Raw genomic sequence first — 23,696 nt, forward strand, 5'->3', positions numbered from 1 at the left:
ACTGTAATTTCACACTAATCACTGCTTAAACTAAAACTACTTTTTATTTGTGCTTTCCTGCCTCCACTGAATGCTTTAACACTGGCACCCACATTCACATTTTTACAGGGAACCAAACAAACCTAGACTAGTAATATTTACTGCAGCAGAGGCCTTAAGTAATGAGTTGGGTTAACTTATTTTTCTATAAAAGTGACTCAAACCCATAATTAGTTCAATTTGAATGTTTTAGAACATAAATATAAATGAAAGTGTGCAGGTTTGATAAATACAAATAGAACTATTAAAAATATTCCTTTGTAAACTATAATGGGGCTTTTTCACACAGAGCTATCCTTGCTCTGTGTGAAAAAGTTATTGCCCCATTGGAAGCAAGAACTGCAATCAAGTGACTGTGATTGTGTTTGGCCCACTCTTCTTTGGAGAATTGTTTGAATTCAGCCACACTGGTGTGTTCGATCACGGCCTGTTTAAGGTCAGGTCAAAGCATCTCAGTTGGATTTGAGTCCACTGTTTGACTGAGTCACTCCAAAACAGTCATTGTGTTTCTTCTTGAGCCATTCAGAGGTGGACTTAGATCATTGTCCTGCTGCATAACTCAAGCATGCCTGAGCTTCATGAACTGATGACCGCACTCCCTTAATTTACTAAATGTTCCTGTCTTTGCTTTATCAAGGTGTTTTTGTTTTACTCTTCTTTTCTTTGGCATTAGTTCAGGCAGGCTGACCTCAAAGGTCAGAGCACCTCAGCCTTCTAGGCATCCAGTGCGGCTTGAATTTATGTTGCTCTAACCTGCCCACAGTGACTGCACCCCTGCAAACCACTTTGTAACCCACCCTTGAACCATGTCATCCTTTGTATTCTGTTTTTGACTTAACCAATGCAACATCTGATGCTGCTTCACATATGTGTGTGGAAGTCCCACAACAGAGGCATGCCAGCAAATATAAACTGAAGACAGAAGTCATCTTCTTTTGACTACAGTGGGCTGAAATGCAGGAGCAGCACTATGTGTTTTCTAATTTTAGCACAGTATTTGTATTTTAAATACAGCCTCTACTACATCGATGAACGCTTTCCTACCATTAATAAGTCGACGCCTTCAAATGTCCTCCTTCCTGATCCTGGAAAAACTGAGATTCTTGTGTTCATATCTGAGAGTTTCACTAAGGAGGTCTGTCATTACATTGGCCCCCTCGCCAACATCAAATTATCTGCTAAGAACATCTGTGTTATCTCACATGTCAAAGCTCATCCAGTGTTGTTTCCTTCTTCTGAGAAAATTCGGATCTTTTCAAGTACACACTTTAATTTTCTCCTGTCTCGATTATTGTAGCTCACTCATCATATGCATCTGGTGCAGAACACAGCAGCTAGTGTGCTAGCACAAGCGAGCTGACACTAGCACATCGTTCCCATTCTTGCCGCCCTTCACTGGCTTCCAGAGAAACGCTACATTGACCAGTTTCTACATATATACAGCAGAGCTACTGAGACATCACTGCAGCTGACTTCTCAGATTTCTGATCTGATTTAAAAATTTTCTTGTTTTAAAACTACAGGTGATCGTGGTTTGAGGTTGTAGCTCCTGAACTCTGGAGGAATCTGGTTCATTTTGAAAGACTCCTAAAAACTAATTTCTATAGGTTAGCCTTTCTTTAAGTATCTGTGGTCTAATAAAGTTATTGTTATTAAATAAAGTTTTAACCAGATTTTTGTGATGTGATTTTGAGTTCTGTTTCTGTTTACAGGTAGTTACCCTTGTGGGACTGTTCACATCTTGTCGCTGGACTTGAACAAATGTCACAAACTCAGACACATTTTAATCATCAAGAGTCATTTTATTTTCATATTCTAAAATGCAAAGGACATAACAGGATTTGAGAATAAATCCAAGGTTGAGTGCACAAAAATGTTTCACTGCAGGCGATTATTTACAAGAATGAAATCAATGTTTCTTTTCTTTTTTCATTTTTTTCTTCTTTTTTTTTTAAAGAATTCAACAGGTACTGCATCAATAATTAGAGTCAGGTTTTTGAACCTCATAACGTAGACAAGACTGGACTTCATTTGTACTGAAGATACTTTTTTAAACACAGCACATTCAGTAATTTACATTTTACATTTTAGTGAACTTTGCTGAAATAAAAGTTCACTATTAGTGCATTAAAGCCCACTGTATGTTTGTTTAATTTAGTCTTTTATACATTAAAGATTAAAATCTCATCAAGGTAATGCTATGTAGCCTCACAAACAGGCCTGTTAAAATTCAGCTGTACAGGAGAACAAGCTACACAAGTGTCCTCTGCATCAGTTTAGCCAAACGTGCTACCTAGAAACACGTTGGCTAGTAGTTACAATTTGATTGTACCATCATTGTTTAATTAACGTTAGTTAATTATAAGTTATTCACATGAATATTAGGAATCAATAGTGATCCTTAAATTGTCTTGCCTGCAGCATGACATTGGTTAGATTTTTGCTTCGTTCAACAAGTTAAATCATTAAAGGGGATCTGTTATGTTCATTTCCAGTGTCAAATTTTGAGTCCTACACAGCTTTATGTGATTTATAGTTTAAAAAAAATCCTTATTTAACTTATACTAGGTCTTGATGATGCCCCTCACTTAATCTTCTGCTGTTTTAACTCCAGTCCCCACACGCTTTAAGCATACTTCCTTTTGATTGGCTGTTCCTCATAAGCAGAAGGTTTGTGGGTGGGGCTTCGGAGCTCAAATGCATGCCTGAGATGATCATATTGAAAAAATCCACTTTCTATGACATCATACAGAGCCAAAAGTAGAAAAACTGTTTGAAAGTGATTGTGGGGATTATTTGCACATACACTATTTAGACTTTGACCATGTTTAATGTAGGAAAACACCATTTTCACAGTATATACATGATAGAGGAAAAGGAAAAACATAATAGACCCCCTTTAAGATCAAAAAATAGGGCTGGGTCATGTGGACACATGCTCAAAAAGTTCAATGAGTATATTTGTGTCTTTTTTTTAAGTGTCTTCCTGGTTATTTATCTACTTTCATGTCTAATTCCATGTCTAATTGAACATTTCTGCACATACCGTGACAGTTAAATAGTGACAGCTGTTAGGGTTTTCTGAAAATGTCCCCTTTTGATTGCGCAAATATGTTCATTTTCAGAGACAGACAACAAAACTGTTGTATAATTCTCTAACCAGGTAATAAGTGAGCGTACCCAGCCATAGAACAATGAGCAATAACATAACGGATGAAGACTATTTATACATTTTGATCATCACAGGTCATGTTACTCACCCAGTCCTAGTGTAACTTCATGTCCCAATGTAATTTGAAACAACACTGCATTTAGCTGGAGTTATGCCGCTACTGAATACAAGATACAATGGATTTGAAAGCTATAATTCAGCTCAACACTATGCGTGCTATAGAAGAGAAGCCAAAAACACTTACTATCCGCTTAAATAAAAAAATTGAATATGGAACCGACCATTTCTCAGAACACAGATGAGTTTAAATACATGACTCACACAATTATCTTTTTTTTTCTTCGATCCTTCAGTAGAGAGAATAACGAAAGTGCTCTGGTCAAACTTGTAAAAAAATAATTTATACACACCCCCAGCGTATGACTGGAAAATCTGTCATGAAATTGTTGACAACTGTTTTGCTTATTGATGGTCCTCCCCCCAATCACTCTGCTGCCCATCGCCCTCGACGCCCGTTGGCTGGATTAGTTGTCATTTGTTAAAAGGAAGGCAGGCGGGCAGTATGACGGTGGAGCAGGCTGGGCCCGCTAGAGGCTCTGCCACCTCTCCCTCCAACTCTGTCCATGTTCCTTTCTCTGGGCTGTAGCAGATGGTCGAAGACTTATACGCCCCCTGAGGGAAAAAGAAAAACAAGAAAATCAACTCATTCTCTTTAGTCCTCTTAGTGCTGTTTGGATTTCTGTGGGGAACTACTAAACTATATATGTATTAATCCAGAGTTTCTTCTTGCCTGAGCAACCCTTTCTATAAACTAAAGTGCCCCAAAAATACTGAGCTTTATTCTGACCTGTACTACAAACACAGTTATATACATATATATATATATATCTATATATATGTGTGTGTGTAGAGAGAGAGAGAGAGAGAGAGAGAGAGCGAGCGAGATAGATAGATATGTAAAACATAGATAGATATAGACATATATGTACTACATTAAATACCATGCTCCAGCTGTAGCCTCCCACAAGATAAATGCTGTCATCCAAAACGGCACAGCCTGGACCGCTGCGACCCTCCAGGATGGGTGTCTGAAGGATATTCCACTGGTCAGCTTTTGGGTCGTAACACTCGACCAACATTACATCTAGATGGGAGAAACCTACATGACAGAGATAAGATAAGATAAGATATAAGATAAGATAAGATAAGATAAGATAAGATAAGATAAGATAAGATACCCTGTCATCATAGGTTTAGGTTACAGTAGATTTTTAAAGAAGTAGGGTGAAAAAGGTGTGCAGATGTTAGAAATAAAAGGCAAGTGTTTATTTTTCCCAAAACTTAAACAAAATCTAAAAGGAACAGAAATCCAAAGAAAAGCACAAATCCACAGTGACACAGAGGGCAGGACACGTGGTGAACATGGGAGCATAACTTATTCCACGCCCTTAAGGACTTTCTATCTATCACACAGAATCACAATCCAATGGATTCATCAGGTGCAAGTGTCTTGCCCAAAGACACTCAGGCATGCAGACTGCAGGAGCCGGAGATTAAACAACCAACCATTTGATTAAAAGACAACCCACTCCACCTCCTGAGCCACAATCACCCTGATCCAACTAGCAATCCAACAAAGAAAGAAAACAATATATCCAAGAAAAACAGGAAATAACCCAAAAGGCAAATAACTAATGCCAACACAAGAAGACTCACACTGAATGTGATAACAGAGGCAGAGGAACACAGAAGGCACTCAACACAAGACAGAAGGAAGCAAAGACAGGCAGCTACGGTGGCCACTTTAGGACAAACATGTTTTAGCCAGGAGAGATCAAAAACATTAAATTTAGAATGTACCCCATAACAGCTGTGGCTGGTCACCATGTTTGTATTACTGGTTTTGCACACACTATATTTTAATATATTTTAATAATATCAATACTTACATTAAATGTTTTGGGATAATTTAGTTACCATTCACCCAGCTAGCATAGTAACTCTTTTAGCTATCTGGGTAGGCTATCAGTCTGATATTATCCCTGGCTGTAAAACTTTGTGAAAGGAGTCCGATACAAGCCGATGAGTCAGCGAAGCTCACTTTTGACCGAAGACAGTGATTGTGAGGTGAGCTGCTGAGGATATCCTGGACTGTTCTTGTCAGTAAGTTCTGTTTTTTGCCGCTGTTAGCTGCCGTTAGCCTCTGTTACCCACTGTTAGCAGCTGTTAAGTGAAATTTTCTTTGAAATTTGTGTAACATTGCTCTACACTTAGCGGATTCAGTTGAATTAAACTGAATTTTAATTTTTAGGATCGCATGTCTAATCGGTTGGCAGTAAATAATTGCGACAATATCAGGAATAAATGCATTCAAGATGGCAAAGCAACATGGCGGATTCCACAAACTGGCGCTGGCTCCTGTGTACCTCTAATAGATTATTTCTACGTTTCTTAAAATGCACGAGTTTGTTGTATTAATTAATTACTAATCTATCTCATTAGTGTGTAATAATAATGTTGTACTCATAATCTAATTTATGAGTACAACATTATTTTTTTATTAAATGAACTAAAACAACTCAGTACCCTTAACAATAGCATAAAACCTGAACTCACCGTCACATCACAAAAAGAAAACTAGACAGAAAACGCTAAAGTCAAACATTCCTGTGGACCAATCAGGTTTCAGACAGTTTTGGTTTCATGTGCTTGCGCTACAGTACCACTGTAAATTAAATCCACACAAACCACCACGTGACTGCACTGACACAAGGCTGGTTTGCAACATAACGGCAGATGTGTGCCATATTGAAACTACCCCATTGTGCTCTTACAGGAATCACCACTGAAAAAATATTATTTCACTAAAAAGATTAGAATTTTAAAGAAAAAAGAGCACGCTCTATATCCTACGAAATAAGACAAATCCTTTCTTATTTTTTCCTGCTGGGGAGATGGTCCAGTGTAACTCCTTTCCTCCTTTTTCTTGAAACTATTCATTCAGTCAATTCATTCTATCCTTCACTTAGCCTATCCCAGCTGACCCAAAATAAAAATGAATGACTCCTAAAGCCTGTCAATACAACAGTGAGCATAACTAAGGCAAACAGAACTATATTAAACTTTAAAAAAACGTTAATATAGTTAAAGTTTTGATTTAAACTTTGACAAAAAGCAGATTTTATTACAGTCCCTCTCTACGTGGCACTATATGGCATTACGTTCTTTCCTTTACTAAAGGATGGTTCAGTTTATCCTGTGCTAAAGGAGGTAATAAAGGAAGCTTTGAAGCATTTTTATTTAGTATTTAAAGAATTCGACCAATTTGATATTTGACCACAGCCGTTCTCTTTCTCAACATAACGCTTTAGGCTTATTTTGTTTCTCATGGTTTGAATCCTTATTCTGTTCTCTCCAGTGTGTCCAGTATGTTCCTTGTGTCCAGTTGATGGGTTTCCCCTTTAGTTAAATTCTTGCAGACATGATACTTTTTTTTTGTCTATTTGCTGATAGAGACAAATTTTTGTTGTTCCTCCATCTGCCGCATTCGGTTCCACCTCCCTCACAGTTTCACTACATTTCAAGGTTTCTTCCTTCACTACCAACTCACAGACACAAACCAGCGAGACAGACGTCGATGTGCACAGATTCGCTCCTACGGTGAGCGTGAGGAAACACAAGTTTGGATATGGACACAGTCACACTCAGAGGCACGTGCAGGTTTTTTATGCGCTGAATTTGCAGCAGTGAAGAGCCAACTGAACACATCTGTTTAACAGTGTTTTAACGAAAGAGCGTAGCTAAAGAGAGGATTCAAAGAGAGACAAGCTGAGCTTGTCATAATTCCCATGACCACATTCAGTTTTCCTGAACAAATGCAAATGAACAGCACACGTTTTTGTTCTTTTTCACATTTTGTACTATGAATACTAAAGAGTGCGAGAAATGGAGGCTACAGTGTTGCATAGGGTAATTAAGGTCACTGCCTGCTCACAATGGCAACATGATTTTCACACGTACTTTTCAAAAAGTATCAATCTTGACCTGCTTTCTGTTCGTTGTCTGAAAAGCTCGAGTGCTTACCTTTCAAATGGTTTCCACCAATAGCGTACAGGCGGTCATTCATCCCAGCCAGAGCATGAATGGCACGCTTTGTGTTCATATCTTGTTTCCTCGCCCACACATCCATTATAGGGTCGTAGCAGTAAAGCCAGGAGACATACTCGCCATTGTGCACGCCTCCTGCAACAGGTAAACACAGCAGTGTGTCATTAATACTTTGTAGAGCTACAGCACGTGGCACGTGGACACACCGGATCCAAATGTAGTACTATCCCCAGATATACAGTAAATAACTGGGAAAAACCCCCATTTTTGGCTCTTCAAGAAAACTTTGGTGAGAGTCAGTTTGTAAAAAAGGAGGGTTTCACTTCAGAATTTTTCTTCAGGGATGTGATGAGTGGCTCACTGACGTATCACTAAAATCTAACATATGACTTTCTGGTGTCAGCAAGTAGAAGAATTATACAAACCAAGGTTATAGTGAAATATATCTAATAAAAAGCATTACAAATTTGAACTCTTTCTGTGGCCATTTCTTTGAAGAAGAACTGATTTATACATTCAAGCCTCTTTACAGGGCTTCAGAAATTCTGCTACTTACATGAACATATCTCCAGAGGCAGTCTGAGGTGATATTGGATGGTGATCTGGGGCTGTGCTGTTACTAAGAAGAGGTTCACTCTCTCTCTCTCTTTTTTTTTTTTTAAACTCAAGTCTACTTTAGCCGCTATAAGCTCACCTCAAGCTCCAACTGAACTGCTGGCAGTTTTGACAAAGATGAACAATCAGTCCTGATGCATTGATTTTAATCATTTTTGTGGAGTGGAGTTGGTTTTTCTTTGTGGTATAATGGCTACTGTTATTGTAACAGCTCTTGAGCTTTTCTATTTAAAAACATGCGAATTAAATGGATGTGTTTACCTCTCTGTGCCATAAACACAATGTGCCTTTTTGTACAGTTCCTTCTATGTAGCACGCCTTTTTGCATAATAATAAGGCATAATAATAATAATACATGCAACTCATGTACAGCTCCTCTAACTGACCTGATATGTAGATCTTGCCATTGTGCACCGCTCCTGCATGGGCAGCCAGAGGCTGTGGCAGAGACGACACGTAGTTCCACTCATTTGTCTCCAGGTTGTAGGATTCCACGCTGGATAGGTAGCCCGCCTCGTTCCTGCCACCAATCACGTACAGGTGCTTATCCAGGCGACAGGCAAAGAAGCTGGCTCTCCTGAGGAGGACGTATTAACCAGACAACATCATTAAACCTATGATGAAAATCACTGTTGTTGTTTTTTGTTTTTTTCCGGCTTCTGTCTAAGGTGCAAATCATTCTTAAAAAAAAAATCATAAGACAAGAGATAAGTTTAGCATGTACATGCATCTAGGCTGTGAGCATCTGTTTTCATGCCTGTGAAATGGGCTTGCTTACTTCTGCATGATGTAATACCTTGTAAAAGGATTTTGAACCAAAAAAAACAGCACATAGGTCTGTTTACAGCCCAATGAGCATTACTTTATTCTTCTGTTGGCTGGTTTTGTACACCTAGGTAAGAGTAGTAGCATTTTTTTTAATCTTATGTTGATGTTTATATTTTTAGGTTTTCTAAGCACCATTTCCCAAGAGAACTACACATCTGCTATCACAGCTGAACAGAAGACTTGTGAAGTTGTTGGATCTCACAAATTACAACTAGAATCCAAGTAGCATCTTCATGAATGCCGTAGTTTTTTTTTTCTATGAAACCAAAACTTGTGAACTTCACTAAGGTCACAAAGGTGTCCGTTTCTTATTAGGTGATGCAATGAGTGGTGAGATTCTGAGAAATATACAAAACACGGTAATGAAAGAAAATGGGTTACTGAAGCTGAGTAAACAGAGGCTAGTACTGATGTCAACATTTCTGAGAGGACGAAAAAAGGCTCACCTCTCCTGCATTGGAGGCAACTGTATCCAACTGTTGAATCTGGGATCGTAGCGGCTGACAAAATTAGTGCTGTGCTTTCCTGCAAAACAGAACATTAGAATTCAAATAACTTGGCTCAAAATAAAGCTTCTTTTTGTACAGTTTAGACATGCTAATGTAATGATCAGTTCTTATTGGCCACATCTTTTCTAATGTTGTTTGTTGTGTACCAATAAAATTCACAAATGCGACTCTCCCCAGTCTTCATTAATCACCACCCACACATGATGATTTGCCTTTTTGCTGCTGTTTGAGCTAACAAGAGCTGACTGAAGTCATGTTTTCTAAGCACAGAGAGATCAGCTCTTGGTAATGTTGTATTCAAAAGACTGCAAATCGTCTCTCATGATGTGCATTTGTAGTAAGCTGATTCCTACTCTCAAAACTGAATAAACAACTAATTTCACTAAGTGCAGTGTACGTCTGCCTCGCTGTTGTATTACTGTGATAGCTGGTGAAAGAACAAAAAGGCAGAGTAAGAATCTTTGATCGTTTACAGTCTTTGTTTCTTACTATGGCACTGTGTTGCCACCTTTTTGCAAAAAGCCCTCTTAACACTTCTACATCGCAAATATTTCATCATAAACAACAGTAATTTCTCTGTGCCAATTATTGACAAGTGTTGATTGGAGTGTTGTTTGTCCACTCAGAGCTGATCTGGCGGCGGGATGAGTGTTTCAAACCATCTGAAAGTGTTACATTAACTTGATGGGCTTGAACTTACATAAACTCCAGATTAAGTGAACACGAAAAATATGCTGTGTGAAATCAGTGGAAAGCGGCGACTGTACCGTTGGGGTTCCACTGGTCCTCTCCGCCTAGCAGCAGCAGGAAGTTCTCCACCTCCACCACGCAGTGATGTGCGCTGTTGTAAGGCATTACTAGGTGACAGACAAAAACCGAACTCAGTTTTAAAAACATGTGGAGAGAAATTTATATAAAAACAGTACCCTGTGAGTGTGCCCTGCCTGTTATAGGTGTACTGTGCTGGTGGTTTCAAAAATCCACTGTGGTTAGCAATTACTTTGTATCATGAAATATGAGAATTAAAAACAGGCCAGTAAACTTTTCTGTCCAGGACACATTGCAGTCTAGAAAGCACTAACCAGAACTCTCACATTTAATAAAACTGTCAGATCATTTAAAATAAGAACCATGTAACAGTAACAGTTATTCCATTGAACCACGAATGAAAAAAGCTACACTTTGTAGCATCTGGATAACTTTGTAACCTCTTTTGTCTCAAAATCATATAGAAAATAGATTCACGTGCAACTTTTTTATCAGAATCAACACAGCCATCAATTGGCCGGCAACCTGTTCAAGCTGTACACCGCTTCTTGACCAATAAAAGCTGGGATAGGCTCCAGCCCAACCACAACCCTCAATTTGATAAGCATAAGAAAATGGATGGATGGATGGATGGATGGATGGATGGATGGATGGATGGATGGAGCATCAACACATCTGGTGTAACTCTGTTTGCGCTCTTGTACTAACAGGGGGAAATTAAATGGCATCTACACTCTCCTTAAATAAATTCAATTAATTCTTAAATGTTTCCACCACACCCACAGGTCAAGCCTTACTACCAATAACTGTCCGAGACACTGACCAAAGAGGTTTATTGAACATCTAAGAAGTATTTTGTTAACTTTTGAATAGGAAATAATAATAATAATAATAATAATAATAACAATAATAATAATAATAATGTGCTAAATGTTCTGTAATTGGACAGGAGTGGTCAGAGTAAATTTCACACAGACTGTTTGTCAGTCTTTGTTTGGAGCAAGATACAAAAAAACACAAACTGAAGTTTAAAAAGAGTCTATATGGAGAGCTGGTGAGCAAAGAAAGTTGCTCTGGATTACTTTCTATAAACTTACGATTACAGACAGACTAATATATGATTTGTAAGATTGATACCAATACTGATATTTAGTGATTTTAAAAATCCAAATACTGATATATTGACCGGCATTTTTTTTTTTCAGACATATGAAACCTAAACAGATTTCCCTAACATATTTTTTAGTGTGGCTCTTTATTTACTCTATCATGCTTTGCCCAGCTCTCCTCAGATCAGCCAGTTGTTGTGTTTCTAACTTTCCAAACAGGTGTTGCCCACAGGGTGTTTCTCCCTTCTCTTCTTTACTTAATTTTAAATTTCCATTTATTGGCCATTATAAATGCAACTATTAGGAGAACTGCCAATAGTTAATACTGGCTGATAATGCTGACCTGCTGTTAAATCAGTCAGGCTTCAGTTGCAGTATAATGCACTGGTTATGGCGGAGAATGTGCTCTTGCTATTTTCTAGCAAGAGCACATTTGCTATGAGGCAAAATGTTAAATTATATCATAAAACTCAATGAATATATATTATGATATATAATCTGAGGTTTTTCTGCTCTTTTTTGTTTTGTATTCTCTGGACCATCCATCCACAGGAATGTGACTTCAGTTATTTCGAACAACAATGCCATAAAAACCTCCAGCACTTTAAAGGACAGGAAAAAAAGTATTTAGTGGTAGTAAACTGAATATCATTGGTTTTGAAATGTGATGGATATTTTTTAACATTCTGTAGATAAAATAATTATTTAGTTGATTGAGAAAGTAGTTGACAGATTGCTTAATAATCATCTAATTATTACTTGTAACCTTGCATTTATTTAACTGGATAGGTCACCGAGTTTCTATTTTGGGAACTCGACTCCCAGAAACTAGCTTAGCAACACTGTCTGATAAGTACAATGTTGGGTGGATGATACCCCTTGTCGTGTGTTAGCACAGTATAGCATAAACAGCCCAGAGCTGAAGCAGGACCCCTCATGGAGGATTTTCCCTTGTGTATGTTTTCGTGCTCCCCTTCTCTCCTTCATCTTCTTTTGCAAAAGTGACCCCATTGAGATGTAGAGAAATGGTCTTAGGTGACAGTCATAATGAACATGATCATGTTCACTCAATAAATCTCAGGCCCGGTGCTTTTTGAGCACAAATCAGTGAAATGTTAAAGCCCACCTGTCTGTCTCCATCAGTCATTTCCACTGTCACCTCCCCACCGTCTGATGGATCACAGTTGCTGCAAAATTAGACAGCCTTGAATCTCATTTCTTTCCAATTGGCCTCTCTCTGCAATCTCACTCTAGCTGGCTGACATGTGCCGGTCCTCTATGGGAGGGAAGTCTCAGATAGGAACTAATACTACATACACTAAACACAGCTTTATCTCAAACGAGGGGATTAGGTTGCCTGCCTCCAGTGCACCTCAAAGACGAGTGCCATACGACTGCCAAATTCCCTTACATGCTATTTACATTATCATTCAGTCAGCAGTATATAGGACATGGATGGGCGGCTTTTTATTTGATGTCTAGTGACTTGTACTCATACTAAAAATCATCTCGTACCCATGTGAGAAGAAGATTATTGGTTTACAGTATGTCACAGACCACAGTATCTAGAGTACTGCGGTGGGTTTTGGGACATTTGGGATATACTGTAGGTGAACGGCGAGATAATTACAGTAGCAGGGTATAATAACTGGAATTACTATGCTAATCTTGTGCACTGAAAAATAAACGCATTAATTATTTTTCCTTCTACAGTATATATACCTGAGAAAGTGAATCCGATTAACCTATTTGTCCTCTTTTCACCCAAATTGTCCACTAACCCAAGAGTGTGAACAGCCATAGGAGGGCAGGATGAGCACGTCCTCTATGAGATGGACGCCATCACTCCGGTCTACAGTGAGCTCTAGGGCTCACTAGAGGGAGTCAGAAACCTCTGCATAGAGGCACAGTCAGGGTCGGTTGAATGACTCCACAGCTAATGCACCACTGCTGCTCCAGCTCTGATGTGCCTTTAACACCACTACAATTGCATCCCACTGAGCTGAATTCCTTTGTTCTAGGCCATGCTGCATGGACACCATACATAGAGCATGGAGATCCAGATTTTAATATTAGGCTGGTTTAAAGAAGAAGAAAAGAGCAACCTAGCATTGTGGCTGAATCTGTGCCTGCCTTTGTCTTGCATTGGTCCACGCTGCTGTGGGTACACTAGATGGCAAACTTTACACTGGAATCACCGAGCAGTGTGTACATCAGACACACTGAAAGGGATCAGATTCTTCCCAAATTGTGTTGATGAATGTCTTAATCAAAGGCTGTCCCTCTCAGGTTTCGGCTCATTGAAAAGTTATGATTGAATGTTAATAATCTTCTATTCCACATCCATTGTGAGGAGGCTACATCAGGTGGTCACTGATGTGTTAAGGGGATGATTTTGCAGTTTTGTCCTTCCACTTGGCCACGGACCATTTGAGTGTTAACTTTTTTAGTTCTGAGTGATGGAAATCCCTATTGACCTTTTGCCTGGTGCAGTTTGTACCAATGAGTGAGAGTTTAATGACAAAAACAACAACAACAACAACAACATAAACAGCGAGCTTCAGGCTGTTGTGTATGCACGGCTCCTTCAGTTAAAAAAAAAAAAAAATCCCTAATAGGTTTGGACAAACATGAGCTAAAACATCAGACTGCTGCCAGGAAATGTTATGATTTGAGCAGAGGAAGAAACCATGTCGGAGACTGCTGGTGATTTTAAGACCCGACAGCAAAAGCATAAAACCAGATTTATTCAAATTTGAACCATAAAGGGAGAACATAAACTGCACAGGGCTGAGCTGACAGAAAGCAGACCTATAGCTAATATATATGAATGGATAGGTGATCCTGAGATATGACTGCAACCAAAACACAGGACAAAAACTCAATAAGTCCAGCAATGATGGGGCAAAGGAGAAACGCGGTCTCTCATTAGCTCTTTTTTTGACCTTTGCAATATGGCAACAATATAGTAGTGAGCCTTAAAAAGGTCAGGGAAGACAGAGAGAGAGAGAAGAGCATAGTGCACTCTACAGAGGAGAGTGTTTGAAATCTCACAAAGCTTTTCTGGGAAATTATCACAATTTACCTTCATTATAATATTAAAAAATAAGATAAAATGAGATAAAATCTATTTTTGCTTTTGTTTCCATTGTTGTCCCTGTTACCTAAGAATGGTTGACATCAACATTAAAGCTGCAGTGTTCCACTAACCCCTCTGTGCTATTTATTCACCTTAAGTAAACCCAATATCAACAGCGACACCAGGTCAACAGGCTAAACTGCCACGCCGCGTATTACCATGTGTGGGTTAATTCAATGTTATGAGCTGATCAATATGAACGAGTAATCACGCTGCATTTAAAAGTAATTGGGAAAAGATGTCACTCCTTAACGTTCTGTCTCAGCCACAATAGATCATTAGATTCAAGTAAATCTCATCGTGCATCCTGCCAGCACATATCAGCAAAAAAACAAGGGAAAGCATGCATGACGCTCCACAGTGCTGTGAAGTCACGCTCTGATTAAAAACTTATATTAAAAGTGATAGTGACACATTATTACCTGAAGGATTTAGGGAACTCCTGTCCCTCGTTTTTGGTGAAAATTAACCCGTGTTAAAGTCATCCAAAGGAACAACTATTTCTCATCATAACAGCCAGTAACACGGGATGTCTCAGGTAATAAATAAATAAATGTAAAAAAAAATTTTTTTAAATCACAGCCTTTCTACTCACTTGTGAGGATCTTCCATGTCTTTTTCTCATCGTCATAGTACTGGACCAAATTACTGGGGAGACGATCAGGTCCAGGAGGCAAACCACCCACCAGTAACAGCATCCTCTTATTGGAACGGATTCTGCAATGTCAAAAGTGTGGGTGTGCGGACAAGTGTTCAATAACATGCAATAAAAGACATATTAAGGCCCGGAATAAAACATGCAAACACAAAAACACAAGCACAGCTTCAACCTGACACCTTTAATTCCTTGATTTACTACGACGATATTAACAGAGCTTCCCTGGAGTATTTTTATTTTTCACTTTGCTGATGCTGATTGTATGAATGAATTAATCTGTGAATAAAATAAAGAATAAATGCACAGCTAGATGAATAACTGCTTCTTATCCAAGTACTTCTACTAAACTCAAGATTGCTAATCAGGAAATATGCGACCACATTTATTGTGATTAATAAAAATTGCTCAATCGTTTTGATGTGTTATTGGATCGTTATTGCACTCTAAAGATATCTTTTCAATTAGCTGTGAAGCGAGGACAGTCCTGTAGGGTGCCATGCTGGAGGCTAAAAGCACAATTGAGTACATAAACCTGCCTATACAATGTCTCCATTTCATTGGCTACAGTGATTCATGTGACATGCCTTAGCCAATTGTTGGAAATTTCCTGCTGTTTGTATATGATATATAACCTCAAAGCCGTGCACTTTACTGCACATCAATGACCATTATCTGGCTCCTAATGGATTTCAACACAAATCTACCAATTTATCACAATATGCACTAAAACATTAAGAGTAGCTGGCCTTTAGATTCAGACACATTCACCTTTTTCCCTTTTCCATATTTTACTTTTTTATGCTTGGGTAAGTCACCGTCGCCTCGGTGTATTCTCCCTCATGCTGGCCCACTCGGAAGTGTTTTGGGGTTATTCATATGCAAATGAGCCCCTGGACATAGATAATGGTGATTAATTGAGGGGAGAGAAACAGTGGCATGTGAAACTAATTATGAGGATTCCTGAATCTTTGCTCGTTTAGGTCCATATGTGGGAACAGATATATTATTGGGATAATGTACAAGTAGGTACTTGTAGAATGGTTTTATGTCCCGATTATTTCAGTAATTTCCAAATGTTTTCATAAAGTTTAGATTCTCTCATGCCACAATTTTGTTTAGTTGTTTTTCCCCAAGGCTCACAAGTGTAGTGATTAAAAAAAAACAAAACTGAATATTGATACTATCAATTAAACAAAAAAAGTCTCAGTTGTCTGACTGTGATCAGTTGTCACCATAAGAAACAATAGCCATGTACTAACCAGCCCTAAAAGTGCAGATCAGGACAAACATGAAAGTAAGCCATGTTTTTGTGTGAGTGAGACACGTGCATGCAACACGAATGTAAGCAGCATTGTCCAATTCATGAAAAGGAATTCTAAACATCAAATCAAATTTTAAAAAAAACATTTTGAATATATTATATTTGTCTTCATTGTAATATCAGTAACAGGGCACCTCTGTTCTTGGATCATAAGCATCTTGCAATTACCATTTAATTCTGGTCACAATTCAATTACAGCATTTCAAATTGTATTCATGAGAGTTGCTACAAATCAAATGCATAACCTTTATCTAGATTGTAGCAATCTTGTCTACACTGATTAGAGAGTAATTGCGCAGATGTGTGAGGAAATAAAGACATGTTTTCTTTTGTAAAACAGGAGGGAACATTGTAATGATGGATACAGTGGAGCACAGAGTGCATCACGACCTCTGGCAGCAGGTATTATGTTACAGGAGCACCAAAATCCTCATGAACTAGTCCTGAAATGCCACACCGCCTACATGGTCTACACTGACCACCTACATGCTCTACACTAAACAGGCAGTGGGATCAATACATGAGCAAGTGCACAATGCTTGTGTCTGTAATTTGTTCAAATTTAACAAGTGGGAGGCATTAAATCACCCACTGCCCAGTTTCAAACAGCTCACTGTGGTGTGATTGCGTGAATTTATGTCTGAGTGTTTATCTGTCTCGTTCTCACCTGCTGGCCATGGTCTGTCTGCAGTGCTGCCTGAAGGGCATCAGGTGGTAGTTCATGGCATCCAGGAGTAGTTTCTGGCACACAGGGTCACTCCTCATGAAGTCAACAGACTGAACTCTCTCCACCAACTCTGGGGCAGGTATAAGGGCAAAGCGTAGCCTCTTCATAAGGTCCGGTGCATAGTGCATACGAGTCTCCCGGTCATGCTCCAGCCAGAGGACTGACATCTGGAAGAGAGCCAGCTCTGACTCCACTGGGGGTGGCAGAGCATCTAGCATGGCACACATCTCCTCAAAGTTCAACAGCAGCACATCCTCCACCAGGTACTTGTTGGCCAGCTTCTTGGTCTCATCCAGTCCATGGAGTGCAGCAATCTTGCAGATCTGCTTGTAGTTCTGCACAGAGATCTGGTCATTAAGGAACTGCACGCTAAGCTTGGTAATCTGGGGGATATTGAGGATCTTGCTGACTGACAGCACCTCTTCCACTGTGTCCAGGGAAAGAGTAACATTGGCAGTATACAGGTACTCCAGCACTAATCGTAGTCCAATGGAGGAGCAGCCCTGGAGCACTAGGTTATTTATGGGCCTGGCGCTGGTGGTCACCAGCTTGTCATCAGGAGAGGATGAAGGGGTCCCACTGCTGCCCTGGTCCCCTTTGCTTCCCTCATTGTTGATTACATTATGGGAGGAGAAGAGGGATCTGAAATACTGGGAGCAAGATGCCAACACAGCTTTGTGGCAGTGGAACTGCTGTCCCTGGGCAGTGAGAGTCACATCACAGAAAAGCTGCTTTCGCCACAAGAGATTGAGCCCATGCAGCAGGGTGTCACTGTGTGTTGGGTCAAAGGTGGATGTTCTATCACCCGATCTGGACATGACTTCCTGAATGTGAACGCCACCTAGGCAACAAATAAACCATGCAAGCCATTTACCTCAGGTCATTTATTTCCACAACACACGTTGCCTATACATCGCTATCAGTCAACTATTACAGCAGAAAACGATTTCTCGAATAAGTTATTGAACAGATCGCCCGTCCATCCAGCGGGGAAGAGCCGTCATGCCACGCCAGCCGGCGACAATCTACATCCAGCACGGCTTCATTCGCCTTCAACTTTGAGCTCTGGTCGTAAAGCAACAAACAAAAACGCAGCAGTTCCCACAGCGTGCCACTCTTATTCATTCTTAACTCAAGAAGCGGATGGTTTTAAATGGAGGCTGATGTTTGAAGGGCGATGTCAAAACAAAAAAAAAAAAGAAAAGAAAAAAAATCGGAGGATACGGAGATGCTGCGGCGCTTTCCCCCCCTTGGTAACGCGGCTGAAGTTGTCGGATAAGGAAAAAAGAGACAGCCGCTACGGTGGACGGATAACATGCAGCATTCAGCCAACACTTATCCCTTCTCCTGCCTTGCTGCACATCCCCACAATGAGGACATTACACATCGCACAGATTTACGGAGTCATACAAAAGCAATTAGTTTGTCTCCGAGCCGTCAGCAGCGGTACGGGTGCGTTTTGCTTTTTTAGCCTACCTGAGTTAAGCGGACGTGAGTATCGACAAAATATTCACTGAAATGCAGCTTTCGCTAAAGTTAAATGGGATGTGCATATCTTTTTCATACTTAGACTGTTACAAAAGCTATTTCCATGTGCGTAATGTGTGTAAACTTGATACAAGCGTGCCGTAACCGTTGTCGCCAGATTCTCTAAAAGCGCCTGTCACAACTAAATGATGTGAGCAGCTTGCCTGAGAAGGAGCCAAACTTACCTGACTTCAGCTCTTGACCAAAAAAAAGGAAAGTAAGCTTCGGGTTCCCAATAATCTCACTTGAATTTTCCTTTGTTCTCCTTTTAAGAAATGTCCTTTTTCCTTTAAAGTCTATGGCGTCTCAAAATAACCATTGATTCCAACTCATAAAGTCACTATTTCGGGTTATTTGTTGACGTTGATCATTTGTTCTTCTGAATTAACAAGAAGTGTGTGAGTGTGTGAGAGGGAGCTGTGCTTTCTGCAAGAGAAGAAGAAGAAGAAATATACGTGTGACAAATTATGCTACCAAGAAACAACACATCATTATCCTTGGGCCTGGGGCTCAGTGAGTCGTAACGAGAGTAATAGGAAATCCACGGTTGGGGAGAGAAACGGTCGTGCATGGCCGGTGGAGAGAGACCATGCAGGGGTATGGATGCTGGAGAGACTCGCAAAATTATGGCTCAAGGCTATTGTAAAAACTGTCGAGCGTAAATGACTGCGATTTCAAACATCTATGGAAGAAAGAAAAGAGAAAGGGGGAGAAAAACCGAGTCTTTCCCTCGCTGTTATAGAGAGAACCGTCAAGTTTTAGTGCGCATTGCTAATTAGTCAATTTCTCTCTGCCTTCACAGCCCGACGACTTTGCTGCTGAGCTGAAACTGCTAATTTCTGGGACCAGCCTTTTTTTGGCTGTGAACTGGATGGATGAATGGCTTGTCTCGCACAAATGACAAAAAGCCCCTGCCTTAATCTCCATCGCCAAAATAACCCCTCATCTCATTCTGCTCCTACTAGTCCTTCAAAAGAAGGTGCTCTACACAAACTCAAGTTATACATCTGTATAATAAACAGCACCCACCTCAATGTACAGACAAGTGTGCAGACTTTTATCATGTTTAATTAAAAGCAGATAATACCCTCCTTTTTTCTACATTTCAGTGTGACACTGAAGCAGCACTATGAAATGCCACACGTGTACAGAAGGGACATAAAGTTAGAAAAAAACAACACGCACAAATAAAGAACATATATATTGTTTTCATTAATTATTACCATGTCTGATCCGTTCATTGTTAAACACATAAGGCCTGAAAACACAAAGGGCTGTAACCTAATACAGTGTCCATTAGTGCACAGTAGTCCTGCTGGAGTATTTATATCCATACACCTGCATTTTTGCCCCCAGAGATCCTCCAAGTCTATAAGATCAAAGTGAATCCACTAAAGGAAGTGGTTTGATGAATCACATAGTAAAACTCCTGGTTGGGAATGCTCATATGAACTTATGGATTGCACCAAACACTCTGTCACCACCACAACAAACTAACAGCTGTGAGGCACTAAGTAGTTCCATTGCTAAATTATTAATCTGTCAAATCACTTTGGTATAGCTGCATACAGTTCAACAACAACGAGAGCTTTCAAAAACTCAGAAACATCTCATCTCAAAATTAGGATTCCTTCATTTACCCCCATCACATGAATATAAGGTGATATAATCACCCCAAAAAGCAAACGAAATGCTCACACAGCTAATCAGAAACCGTTAGAAAGGATTTATTAGGCCAGAATAAACTGTCAATTACATAAAGAGCTCAATTAGAGTAAATACACTTACATGTAGGACTCCCATGGGACCAGAAGTGACAGATACTTCACAACTTAAGAAATGACAGATAGGGATAAATGGCTTTGTTCATATAGTATGAAAGAGAGCACCGCCATGCTACCGTCAAGCAATAGCGGACCATACATTGGTAGCATTTATAATAAGAAGGCAACACAATGCTGTTTTGATGTTCGAGTGTTTGACAAGCACACTGCCTGCTAATCCCCAACTTGTAGTTATGCCGAGGAAATTCATTCTACATGAACTCTGTGGTGATGACTGATTAGATTGTGCGCTGCATCTCAAATAATCATCGTCACCGAAGGAAAACTATACTACTCTAATATTAATTAGCGGTTTGAAACCACTATGAAAGCACTTTGTTTTACTGTTTACCACGATTATTGCGTTACCTCATTTCCAGAGGTCTTGACACTGCACAGCACTACAGTAATTCACTGTATTTCACTTTGGAGTCACATACTGTTATCTTTACCAGCACACAGTTAGCACTACATTACCCAAGTCTCGAGCGAGCTATTCTAACGCAATAAAATGACCATTTCCAACTCTTTCAGCTCTTTGTAGCAACTCAGTCTCCTGAGGCCACTGGTCTTCAGATTGCAGGGCGTTTATGGTTGTAAGTTGTTGCAGTGTGCAGAGGGAGGGGGGGGTCATCAGATAAGAGAAGAATTTCTAGACTAATTAAACCCTTTGAGACAAAGAATCACACTACAGTGATTTACAACTCTCTGTACCAGTTAACCCGACTCATTTCTTTCTGTCATATTACTCAGATAGCATATCTACCTCTATGGGTAAAAAGTCTTTTTTGTGTCTTCAACATTATGAAAAAAGGAGGGGTGTTAGTGTAAATAACCGCAGTTAGATCAGATTTAAATACTGCAGTATTCTCATAATATAAGCTTTTAAGAGCAGACAAAGCTCCCAGCCACTGACCATCTACTCTGTGCAGTGAATAAGCCCCTTATTTTACCCCCAGATACTACGCATCTTCATATGTAATGCTTGCATTATATCATGCTTCCTTATTGTTTCCTTCAGCATAATTTTGTGCCCATTACAACACATAAAAATGAAGCTAAACACAAACTGTCAGCATTATCGTGGCCTTGGGTAACTGATTAAAGAGCGAACATTTAATCTAATCAGTGCAATGAAACAAAACAACAGGAGAAGCTCCAAAGTTGTGAATAGCAAAGTCTACCAGGCATAATTCCTTTTGCTGGCTGTTGCAGAGGGGTATGCTAAGATAGAAAGTATTATTTTCCTAAATGGAAGGTGTCAGATGGTCACGGAAATGTGATCGGCTGTTCAAGATCACTGCTTCCCATCTGCAATTTGTGACGTGTGAAAGATTCAGCCCAAATGTGCTCACCAAGCGTAAATCCTCAGCACTTTCTCTTATCGTGGAAAAGCAAGATAACCAGCTGTTTACAGATCAGAGAACATATCATATTAATATCATGGAGAGGGTGATATCATCTTGTTTGTAAAATATTTTGTTAACTAAGTGTGGTGTGGTATGGCAACCTATAAAGTGAAAGTTGTAATTTGTGTTTTAGCAAAAGTGCTGCAGTTTAAAGCCCCTTTTTAATGATAAAAAAATATATTAAAAGGAGGAAAGCTGAAAATGCTGCGGGGAGCCTCTTCAGAAACACTTTGGTGAGACAAAATTAATGCAAACTGCATGTTACAGTAAATACTCATTACAAGGCTCTTAGAAGTTACATTTAAAGATCCCCCCTTAGTTCCAGTTAACTGTATGTATGAACACAAGCAGGGCTCTCTTTATGCCTCCCTCTCTAATCTTGGAAGAGTTTACAGTTGTGTGGAATTATTTTGCACCATTTTTGGATTTGGAAACCAAACTGTATACTATACTATAGAGAGATTAGTTCTAAAAAAATGTAGCATTGGCATTAAAGGAACAGGCTGCTTAATCAGAGGTAGTGGTTATAATTGTGAAAAACGGAAGAATGGGTCATCAAAAGTGCAATATTTCTACTAGCAGGTTCAGTTTATTTCAATTAACTGTAAAATCTCAACTCATCCAGTTTTCTCTTTCCTCTGTTTTTTTGGATATCAGGACTGATTAGCACATGCTTGTCATTTCAGATCAAAGTTAGTCAGAGATGATTCATAAAACGTCCACTGTGTAATAAATTGGAAGCACTTATATTTGCCATTCAGGGAGTATTGGGAGGCCTGCTGTTTTAAACCCCTAGATCCCCACACATGGCGTAGCCACCACAGACACGGCTCAGAGAGTCAGTCGGCAGCCGGGAGGTGAGCAGAAAGGAACAGGCGGTGTCCCCTCCAGAGTGAGCACAGGAGAGTGTGTGTGTATGTGTGCGTGTGTGTGTGTGTACAATATGTGTGTGTGTTGTGGCATTCTCAAATGACAAAAGGATACCAGTTGTGCAGTTCAGGTGGGACGACACACGGAGGTGGTATGGAGACTCACCTGAGGGAGAGTCTGGGCTGCTGGGACCGGGGCTGTAATGGAGACCCAAAGTTGTGTATAGGGGCCGCAGGAGGCCACTGTGCCGTGGAGAAGGTTTGGGGGCTGGAGGAGAGGGGGCTGCTGTTGTGCAGTCTCCCCAGCGTGATGCATCTACCTTCAGGGTGGCAGCAGGCGTGGAGTGGGGTGCGATGGAGCGAACACGGGCTCAGTGGCGCGGTCACCTAGGGACGCTGAAGCTGCTGTAGCAGGACTGATAGTTATTCCTTGGGAGAATTGCAAGATGAGCCCCATTGTATTAGCAACCCCTCTTCTACTAGAATTGTATCAATGTTCTCAAACCTTTGAAGAATGAAGTCAGGGTGCAAATATCTGACACTTAACGTTTTTTTCCCTTCACCAAAAGAAAACTTAATTCTTGGACAAAAAAAAAAAAAATGTAGGACGCAGTAAACAGTTTCCCTCACAATCGGAGCCGTTTCATTGTGTATCAGAATGACTGCTGTCAGAGTTAAACTTCAGTAAATTCCTTTGGCAATGAGAAGCCGGTAAATTATTCCATACTGATTTGAAATTCTCACACATTAAGCTTTTTAATTTCCAAGCAGTACTTTTGTGTTGCAACAGTTTGAGTCGTATCTTTTAGAAATTCTCTGTGTCTAATATGGTCAGCACTCCCAATTATTCACTCCACTGACAAGTGAAACAAATGGGACCAACCAGTGCATTCTGTATTATCTACACCCCTTGGATTCCCTGACAATAATTAATACAATGGCAAGCTGCTGTTACCAGCCTTGACGACATGAGCTCAACAACATAAGCTCTCCCTTTCCAAGAGCTCTTGAAAAGAAATTACATCCAGCGGTGAGGTCATATATATATATCGTGGACACAAGCAGCCGGGAGGTTA

General features: G+C 39.9%; 1 protein-coding gene across 2 annotated transcripts; it reads right to left on the reverse strand.

Moving 5' to 3' along the window:
* Positions 1–1,818: 1,818 nt before the first annotated feature.
* On the reverse strand, positions 1,819–20,509 carry klhl14 (kelch-like family member 14). Of its 2 annotated transcripts, XM_013270915.2 has the most exons (9): positions 18,705–20,509; positions 16,933–17,833; positions 14,882–15,003; positions 10,038–10,127; positions 9,208–9,286; positions 8,320–8,510; positions 7,295–7,453; positions 4,213–4,370; positions 1,819–3,883 (listed from the first exon to the last, which is right to left on the reverse strand). In XM_013270915.2, exons 2-9 carry the CDS (start codon positions 17,808–17,810, stop codon positions 3,743–3,745), a joined length of 1,818 nt encoding a protein of 605 aa, XP_013126369.1. In that variant the 5' UTR covers positions 17,811–17,833; positions 18,705–20,509; the 3' UTR covers positions 1,819–3,742. The 2 variants fall into 2 exon arrangements, with proteins under 2 accessions (XP_013126369.1, XP_019203954.1); XM_019348409.2 differs by lacking the exon at positions 18,705–20,509 and having other exon boundaries at positions 16,933–18,455.
* Between the last annotated feature and the right edge of the window lie 3,187 nt (positions 20,510–23,696).

The sequence above is a fragment of the Oreochromis niloticus genome, linkage group LG18 (assembly GCF_001858045.2).
Source record: "Oreochromis niloticus isolate F11D_XX linkage group LG18, O_niloticus_UMD_NMBU, whole genome shotgun sequence".
Taxonomy (NCBI): Eukaryota; Metazoa; Chordata; class Actinopteri; order Cichliformes; family Cichlidae; genus Oreochromis; species Oreochromis niloticus.

Bases quoted from the DNA above. Each gene is read 5' to 3' on its own strand.
- klhl14 (XM_013270915.2), bottom strand. From the start codon at position 17,810: ATGTCCAGATCGGGTGATAGAACATCCACCTTTGACCCAACACACAGT. The intron at 15,004-16,932 runs GTGAGAACGAGA...TTGACATTGCAG, and splicing joins AGACAGACCATGGCCAGCAG to AATCCGTTCCAATAAGAGGA. The intron at 7,454-8,319 runs GTCAGTTAGAGG...TACCTGTTGCAG, and splicing joins TGGCAAGATCTACATATCAG to GAGGCGTGCACAATGGCGAG.